Source organism: Penaeus monodon, chromosome 2 (assembly GCF_015228065.2).
Source record: "Penaeus monodon isolate SGIC_2016 chromosome 2, NSTDA_Pmon_1, whole genome shotgun sequence".
NCBI classification, from domain to species: Eukaryota; Metazoa; Arthropoda; class Malacostraca; order Decapoda; family Penaeidae; genus Penaeus; species Penaeus monodon.
Genome location: NC_051387.1, coordinates 4,452,740 through 4,462,739, shown reverse-complemented (window position 1 = coordinate 4,462,739; position 10,000 = coordinate 4,452,740). Strand labels below are relative to the sequence as shown.

Here is a 10,000-nt window from a genome sequence, read left to right as displayed (position 1 = left end):
ATGAATTTCGCCGAAAAGGAAAATATTGACTAGACAAAACTCTTTAGAATCTTGAACATTTTTTTTTTTACCTGAAATACTCGTAAATACAATGTAAAACCTTACTGCGCTGCATTAATAACTTGTTCCCTAGCCTATAAATCTCTCTGAAAAACCACCTTTTATATTTTCAATGTGCTTAACTCGTGGCCCGGTTGACTATCCTACGCTTAAACGAATACGTATGGGCTGCCATGACCAAGCAATAAAGCACAGTTGGCAGAGCAATGTATTGATTCATAATTATTTGCACATAGTCATTCTATGTGGCAAAGAACAACGCAATCACCAATCCCCTTTATCAAATAAAAGCTTTGGTTCTGACGTGATAAAAAAAATAAAAGATATATAAATAACCACGCTTATGTAAAAGGAATAAAGAGAGCACGCGATAAAGAGGGACAACAGGTGAAAACCGTGAAGGGAATGAGAATAAAAGCATTACACAACATCTTTTCGGAAGCTGCTGTTACGAGGAGCGTCGGCGGCGTCGGCAGCGTCCTCGGGGGCAGTCCGGGGGAAATACTTTCACGAGGACAAACATGCTCAAAGTTTACACAAAGGCTCTGGCGCTCGACTTTACGCTGACGTTAACTGCATTATATGAAGGGCACGAACTCCCGCAAAGAGCCGACACTTCAGAGGAAAAGAGAGAGTATGAAAACAGTGTCGAATTACTCTTCAGACAAACACCTTCGCCCTTCCCTCTTGATCCCTCACTTAACTGTCTAAACACACTTATAGACGAAAGCGATCGAGAGGAGCGAGCGAGCAAGCAGAAGAGCATTTCAAGCAACGGCGACTGCTTGCCGACCCACGGTGTGCCTGCGTCCCCTTCTCTCTAAATCCTAGCAGTTGAAAATCCTGTGAATCTTGCTTGTCTGGGGATTCCGGTGTGCGGAGATAAGGACTTTCGTGTGAAGTGGAAGGCCTCGTGAGATCGGATGCTGGTTCGCGATAATGTGAATTTAATTTATTTTTTTATTTGTTTGTTTTTATATTTACTTTCATTTTATTTTTTTAATGCAAATATTATTATTGTTGTTGTTACTGTTGCTATTGTTATTATTATTATTATTATTATTATTATTATTATTATTATTATTATATTATTGTTGCCTGTGCGTGCGTGCGTGTTCGCGTGTGTGTGTGTGTGTGTGTGTGTGTGTGTGTGTGTGTGTGTGTGTGCGTGTGCGTGTGCGTGTGCGTGTGCGTGTGCGTGTGCGTGTGCGTGTGCGTGCGTGCGTGCGTGCGTGCGCGCGTTCGTTTGTGCGTGCGTGTATCTCTCTGCATATTCACTTGTGTATCTAAATGTGTTTCCGAACATATTTGCCATGATCCCTATTTCCATATTTGAACACGCCACACCACTCTCTCTCAACAGCTGATTTTTCTCGCAAATAAAACACCAGAAGTGAGATCCAGTTTTCCTTCTGCGACAAATATAGTGACCACCAGCACAGGGATCGCGATCTTAACTTGGGTCGCCGAAGTAATTAAATTGGGTCACTAAATGTCTCTTGTAATTGCCCGTGTTTGCTTAAGACATCAAAGAACTGCATTTGATTTTTCAATAGTTTTTATTTATTTATTTATTTATTTATTTTATCTTGATTTGATTTTAAGACTATTAAAAGGATATGTGGATTATATATATATATATATATATATATATATATATATATATATATATATATATATATATATATATATAATTTAGATATATTATTTTAGATAGATATTCTGATCTTGATTTGATTTTAGCAACATTAAGAAGATATAGAGATATTTTACATTGCATAGTCACAATAATAATCCAATAGGTGGAAAGATGAAACAAAGAGAGAAAAAAATATGTAGACTGGGATACATATGTAGAGATATATATATGTAAAGTCACGGTCACAAGCAAATCCATATACACACAAATGCATACATACATACGTGCATATGTTTATATATATATATATATATATATATATATATATATATATATATATATATATATATATATATATATATATATATATGTGTGTGTGTGTGTGTGTGTGTGTGTGTGTGTGTGTGTGTGTGTGTGTGTGTGTGTGTGTGTGTGTGTGTGTGTGTGTGTGTATGTATGTATACACACAGAAACACACATATATGATGGATAGATAGACAGATATATAAAGATAGATAGGCAATCACGCCAAGAAGATGAAGCGCACTGCACATCTTCCAAAGCGCGCCAAAATTCCCAGCGCCAAAAATCCCAAGGCACAGTATATACACTCACACTATTTTCGCGATGCCTCTGCTTAAGTAATATAATATTCTCCATCACGAACGGCGCTTGCAGAACAGGACCGGACCCACGGCACTGCACGACCACTGCACGGTCACTGCCGCGTGTGAGAGGCCTCTCCTCTCCTCCCCAAGTGCTTTACCCTTACCCTTACCCTCCCCTCCCCTTGTTCCCCCTCCTCCCCACGCGCTTCAATGCCCCCCTCTACCCTCTCACCCCTTCCTCTCCAGGTGCTTACAGTGCCCCCTCTACCCCCCCTTCCAAAGTGCATTCAGTGTCCCCTCCCCTCCCCTCACCCCCCCTCTACTCCCCAGGTGCTTTCAGTGCCCCCATACCCCTTCACCTTCCCCCCCCCCCCTTCGTCTCATTCTCAGGGCCCCTCCCCTTCCACTCCCTGCCAATGTCGGGGGTGTCAGGGAGGGGTGTCAGGAACTCTCAGCCGCCCTTTGCCAAGAGACCGCACGTACGGACGCATTCGCAGTATAAATAGATTTTTGGGAGGAAACAATGGAGCTGATTTTGCAACGTTATGTAGGATTTTAGATGTGCGGTGAAATTTAGAATTTTTGCCGTTGTCTTCATTTTATTTCTTATTATCGGGGATTGTTTGTGTTCCTTTTTCTTTTTTTTGGTCATGTGAAGCGAGGGATATTTGAAAACAATGTTTTGTGGTGTCGTTATTCGTTAAAAATCAAGTTATTGTAAGTCAAGTATATTCCCTATAATTAGTACATATAGCGAAGTAGGCGATTGATGTAGTGCAGTTACTTCAACAAAACAAAGATTACGGAACACAGATAACGAACGATCTGTCACATGTACTTCGTCTGGAGGGACACAACAGAACACGTGTCTAATCCCTGTGGAAAAAAGAAGAAAACACTTGATACGTACCTTGCAGGTCATTTTGTACTGCTGATTATGTCCGTGGATTAAACACCTCACCATCTTGTCGTTTTGTAATATATTTTTTTTCTTCTCGAATTCAATATTTTATCCCAAAACACGACGAGGGATATTTCAACTCCAAAAAAAACTCGTATGTATATGTAATCACCACAAGTTAGAAAATCACCATAAATTATCGGATATAATCGAGTAATTCACTCTCTTTTTTTTGCTGTCAGGTGTTATATCGTAGACATACTCCAAGGACCTGTTCCTCACGACGTTTAGGGTCAGACTGCGAGGAGAGGGGGACATACCCGCGCTTTAAAACGTCCGCTTTGGTGAGTCATCGGAAGGCCGGATCGCCTACGTCACCCAGGGATGCCAACCTACTGCAACGATCTCCGTAACTATTTCTGTTTTGTTTTTCTTTATTCTGGCCTTTTGACATTCCTATTTTTTTGTGTAGGTGGATACGTGGTATATGACATTTGTCCAGTTGTGGATTTTTAAAAGATTTTAGAGGTGTAAGGGTTAAAGAATTAGTGAATAAGGAATTGAGACTGTTGGCTGTCCTTTTCGCGAAGCATGATTGAGACATGAATCCTGATGATGCAAGGTTAAGCTAATGCTAATTGGTTGAGATGAACCCTGGAGATGAATCCCTGGTGATGCGGTTCACCTGATCACGATTGTTTCATCAGTCGACATATAACTGCATATCAGTATCGACCCGGATAGTCATGGTTTCTGTAATATTATATTAGGGAGTTCAAAATCATTGCTCACTGATGCTCAAAACGTACCTCGATCTCCCCAAAACGTATACAGGTATTCTGCACCGAAATTGAAAAAAAAAAAAAAAAATTGTATTGCATCAGGTACGAAAGTGAGTATATCTAAAACCTCCTTTTCATCAACATTTATCCATAAAATGTGAATAATTTGCTACAACAAGAAATAGTTCCGTTTTCCCGGGGGGTAAAGTCAGCGTCAAGAAAATGCTACTGCCAAGGGAACAATTTAAGGTCAGAAATCCTCTAACAACGTGATATAGGATTCGACCTTAAGTGTTGGCAGGTGGTTCTCGTGGCGTTGTAAATCCACGTCACGCTGCCTTATAAGGAGGGTTTGTAAAGCACCGGAATCAGGACAGGTTCCACAAAGCGTGCTGGACGGAAATTGCTTGCGGAGTAACCTGCCGGTCGCTTATTATGGTAATCCTATCTTGTTATATTTGTTACTGCTTTCACTCGCTCTTTACTCTTGGCTCTTGGCTCTCCTCTCTCTTTCTTTCCCTATTCTTTTCTTCCCCCTCCCTCCTTCCTTCCTTCTTTCCCTCTCTCCCTTCCTTCCTCCCCCCTCCCTCCCTCCCTCCTTCCCTCCCCCCTCCCTCCCTTCCTCCCTCCTCCCTCTCCTTCCTCCTTAGTTAATCATCTTGTTCTAAACAGACATTAGTCTCGAGGTGAGGAACGGAGAAGGTCGTAAACCACATTTAAACAGATTCAAAAGAATGCTAAGGGAAACGGAAGTCCTTTTTTTTTCTTTTTTTTCCCACAAACTTTTCTATTTATTGCCTTGGAAAATATTTTCTCATTCATACTTTGAAAATTCGTTTCCTTCCGGCGACTCTACTCTCGTGGCGAGTATAAACTCATCAAGAAGAAAAATAAATGAACATCGTGGAAAGGGATCGGGCGCTATAAGGGTGTTGGATCCTGTGACACCGATTTAAAACATCTGGTCTTGTTCGGGTTGCATACCAGTCACTGGTATGTGTGTGTCAGAGAGGGAGAGGGAGAAGGAGAGGGAGAGGGAGAGGGAGAGGGAGAAGGAGAGGGAGAGGGAGAGGGAGAGGGAGAGGGAGAAGGAGAGGGAGAGGGAGAGGGAGAAGTAGAGGGGGAGGGAGAAGGGGAAGATGGAGGGAGAGGGAGAAGAAAAAAAAAAGGAAACAAAAAAGAAGAAAAAGAAAAAAAGAAGAAAAAAAGATGATATGGAACAAAACGAAAGAAGAAAAGATAATCAAGAAAACGGTAGGAAAAAAATAAGAATAAGAAGAAGAATATACGAAAGAGGAGGATATGAGCAATGAGCGAGGAAATTAATTAATGAGTTAATTAAGCGTGGGCGGGAGAAAGCTTGTGCTTCCCTTGCAATATAGGTCTTGGCAAGTAGGCGTAAGCAATTAAGAAAGGAAGGTCGAAAAGAGAGAGAGAAAGAGATGGGGAGAGAGAGAGAAAAGAGAGAGAGAGAGAGAGAGAGAGAGAGAGAGAGAGAGAGAGAGAGAGAGAGAGAGAGAGAGAGAGAGAGAGAGAGAGAGAGAGAGAGGGGGGGGGGGGGGGAGGGGAAGAGAGGGAGGGGGAGAAAGGGAGAGAAAGAGGGTGAAGGTGAGGGAGAGGTTGAGGGTAAGGGTGACAGAGAGAGAGAGAGAGAGAGACAGAGACAGAAACAGAGAGAGAGAGAGAGAGAGAGAGAGAGAGAGAGAGATAGATAGAGAGAGACAGAGACAGAAACAGAGACAGAGAGAAAGAGAGAGAGAGAGAGGGAGAGAAATTGATTGATTCATATCCTGATGCATCTCGCTCCCACGCTGACGTTTACTTTAACCAATCACTGTCGAAATAACACCGACAGACATGCATCGAAACATGTCATAGTGCGATTCGTCTCCTCGCTCGCTTTCCTGTCGAACGACCTACATTGAGTCGGAAAATATGACAAAATGTGACAAAATATGACAAAATATTTCCACCCTTGCGTTACTACCAATCTCCCCTCCCCTTCTCACCTCCCCCTCCCCCCTACCAACCCTCCCTCCTTTGCCCTTACAGACTTACCTCGTCTTCCTCCATCCTCACCTCTCCACCACCACCCCACCTTCCTCCGTCTCTCCACCACCATCCCACCTTCCTCCTCCTCTCCACCACCACCCCACTTCCCACTCCTCTCCACCACCATCCCAACTTCCTTCTCCTCCCCCCCCCCCTTTCCTCCTTACCCTCAATAACCTCTTACCCCCCTCCCCCCCTAGCAATGACGTCACCTCCCAGCCTAACCCTTTTACTAGTGCTGCCCTCTTGGGAAAAGAAATAAAACTGTTTTTTTCTTTTCTTTTCTTTTCGTTCTTTCATTCCTTTTTTTCTTTTCTTTATTCTCTCTCTCTCTCTCTCTCTCTTTTCGTGTTATTTATTTTTACTTCTTCCTATTTCTTTGGCTTTTTCTTATCTTTTTGTCATCGAGGAGAGAAATATCTTCGTGTTTTTTTTTTGTTTTTTTTCATCTCTCTCTTCCTTTTTTTCCCTCTGGTTTTCTCATTCTCATTCTCCGTAATGTGGTTTTGCTTCCTTTCCTTGATCGAACTACTGGTGCTGCCCCCTGTAGGAAAGAAATAGCCACGTGCTTTCTCTCTCTCTCCTTTTTTTCTTTTTCCTTTTTTCTTTTCTCTTCTCTTCTCTTCTCTTTCTTTCCCTCTCCATATCCCAGGGAGGTTTCACTTCTGTTCCTTGATCGTTGTTACGTCATTGATGAAAAAGGTGTTGCTTCTGAGGAACTCGGGAGGTGATGGGTGATGATCTAGTGATTCATTCATGGGATTAATTTCTCTGTATCTTCTTTTTGTTTAATCTGTTTCGTGTACTCGGGGTATTGTGAATGTTATCATTTTTATTATTATCATTGTTTTTATCATTGTTGTTGGTATTAGCATTTTCATCATCATCTTCATCACCATCACCATCACTAACACCACCACCACCACCACCACCACCACCACCACCACCACCACCACCACCACCACCACCACCACCACCACCACCACCACCACCACCACCACCACCACCACCACCACCACCACCACACCACCACTATGAATATCATTATTATTTCTATTATTATTGGAATAACCATTATAATCATTATCATTATCCAGATTACCATTACCTCGACCACCATACGAGTCATCACCACCATACAGGTTCCATATCATCACGACGCGATAATTTATCATTTATAAGATCCCCCCCCCCCCCCCCCGCCTGCTTGACTGGCAACTGCCACTTATAACCCTTAGACTATCGCAACTTCTACTTTGAGGAGAGACATAAATTCTCGAGTATCGTTTTCTTGGTCACGAAACCCTTCCCTCTCTTTCCCTCCCTTCCTTTCCTCTCCTGCTATCGCCTTCTCTACTGTCTACATATTTGTTTTGTGTTTTTTTTTCTTCTTTTTCTCTGTTTCTATTTCTCTCTCTCTCTCTCTCTCTCTCTCTCTCTCTCTCTCTCTCTCTCTCTCTCTCTCTCTCTCTCTCTCTCTCTCTCTCTCTCTCTTTTCTCTCTCTCTTCTTCCTCTTCTTCTTCATCTTCTGCTTCCTCCTCCTCCTTTTCTTCTTCTTTTTTCTTCTTCCTCCCCCTCCTCCTCCTCTTCTTGCTTTCAACTATTCTTACGAATTTCGGATATTTCTTGTGGAATTTACTTTGCTTGATTAATATCCTGCAATCCTTCCCCTGTGACAATCGAGTGCCATGAGTGGAATTTTCTTCTTGAATGGGTTTCGTGTCCATGAGAGCCAGTGTGAAGAGTCAGCCTTCTTCAAATTTCTTGTCGACATTTTTTCGATTCTGGGTTCGAAAGTGTGTGTGTGTGTGTGTGTGTGTGTGTGTGTGTGTGTGTGTGTGTGTGTGTGTGTGTGTGTGTGTGTGTGTGTGTGTGTGTGTGTGTGTGTGTGAGAATGTATGCATATAATTATATGTGTATATTATACAAATAAATACGCACACAATAACATGAGTACGCAGTTGAATAAAAATCGAAATGCAGTACTCTGGTAGATATGCTGGAGGGGGGGGGGGGTTGCATCACTTAGTTCATATATTTATATTCCTTAACTAAGGTCATCCTTTCCATACGGATATGTATTTCAGGGAACAGACGCACGCACGGCAGAAGGTCTGGGAAACACCGGCAAAGCGGCCCTGCATACGAATCATTCCAGGAAAAGCAATGTCATTACTTTCGCCCACAACCCTCGACCGCGCTGCCTCATACAGTCTCACTGGAGCCTATATAAACGTAAATCAAAACGGAATGAATGCAGACACTGTGCTCTATGGTTTATTTATCGGGTTAATGGCTATACGGGCGCGAAATACAAGCAGTCGCGGTAAATCGAGTTCACTGATCCTTTGTTTACATTCGTTCTCTTCGCAAAGGGAGGAAACGCGAGGGAATTTTTCTTTTGTTTTGGAAACAGGATGTCCACGCTGACACTCATGAGTATGCAGTGACGTTAATAACGGGTGCGTAATTCAACCGTGACGCTGCAATAAACGGTATAAAGAGATCAAGGCGAAGTTGCGGTAAAGAGAGAGAGAGAGAGAGAGAGAGAGAGAGAGAGAGAGAGAGAGAGAGAGAGAGAGAGAGAGAGAGAGACGAACCACGTTAGAGACACATGCGGCGCCGGACCCCTAATAACATAAACAGAACGACATGCCTGGGATCTTAAGACACAGATAAGACGGAGAAGCAGCGAGACGATTCCAGAAATAAGAACAAAGATTAGACTTATAGGTTACGTCAATTCGATCTGGAGAGGGAGAGGGTGATTGTGGCGGACTGTGAGATTTGGATAAATCAAAATTCATTCTCTTCAAGATGGCGTCTGCCCACTTCACAATACAGCAGCGTATTGTCCACTCTGAGATATTTCCTTTGTTAGATATGCATATAACAATGCTTCTAAACATTTGTGCCTCTAAATATTTACCCAACATACACTGTATTTCTTTAGTTATCATTAGAGGTATTGCATGTCGCCCTTGACTATTCCAAATAAATAAGATTGAAGAGTCACGCCGATTAAATACTTCTCTGAAAGCAAAATAGGAAGATGGCGCTAACTGACGATAAATTTCCCGCCTCACGCGATTTCTCAAACGTTTTAGGAAACTGAACGTAGCCTCTGAACATGTCACTTAGTTAGCCCGACGTAACTGTAACAGCTGATGAGATATATTTAGACAAAACGTTACGTAATGTTGAACTTATAAATACATGCCTCCTACGCCTGTTTGAGATACAGGATCTGGTCATTATTCATCTGTGTGATTAATTTGATCCTCTTATATACGGTAATTAATGGACGGATAGAGGAAAAGCAAGCACACCTTAGTTCCTTACGACCTCCTTCCTTAATTGAGTTCATTATTGCATCATCCTGTTTCCTGCTTACAACGTTTGGGTTCATGTTTAAACGTTTCTGAGTGCGAGGTTCCTCCGCTGCATGTACGGAGGTCTGTTGTTGGTTCCAAAATGCGAAATGCAGTATAGACACAGACACACACACACACACACACACATACACACACACACACACACACACACACACACACACACACACACACACACACACACACACACACACACACACACACACACACACACACACACACACACACATGTATGTATGTATATGTGTATATACATATGCATTTACATATATATATATATATATATATATATATATATATATATATATATATATATATATGTATGTGTGTGTGTGTGTGTGTGTGTGTGTGTGTGTGTGTGTGTGTGTGTGTGTGTGTGTGTGTGTGTGTGTATGTATGTATGTATGTATGTATGTATGTATGTGTGTGTGGGCGTGTTTTTATATATTTTTTATATATTGTATACATTTATCTGTCTATCTATATATGTATACATGTATATGTATATGTATATATATATATCTATATCTATATCTATTTATATATATATATATACATATGTCTA

General features: G+C 41.8%; 1 protein-coding gene across 10 annotated transcripts in view; it reads right to left on the bottom strand.

Annotated features, from left to right (window-relative positions):
* LOC119580352 overlaps window positions 1-10,000 on the bottom strand; it is a 106,710-nt gene that overhangs the window by 12,862 nt on the left and 83,848 nt on the right. For 7 of the 10 annotated variants that reach the window (XM_037928460.1, XM_037928507.1, XM_037928491.1 and 4 more), the window contains exon 1: window positions 3,218-3,525. The exons of the other annotated variants lie outside the window; for them this stretch is intronic. In XM_037928460.1, coding sequence (XP_037784388.1) covers window positions 3,218-3,271 — 54 coding nt within the window. In that variant the 5' untranslated portion in view covers window positions 3,272-3,525. Of the gene's footprint in view, window positions 1-3,217; window positions 3,526-10,000 lie in introns of those variants that run through there. 10 annotated transcript variants of the gene reach the window in all.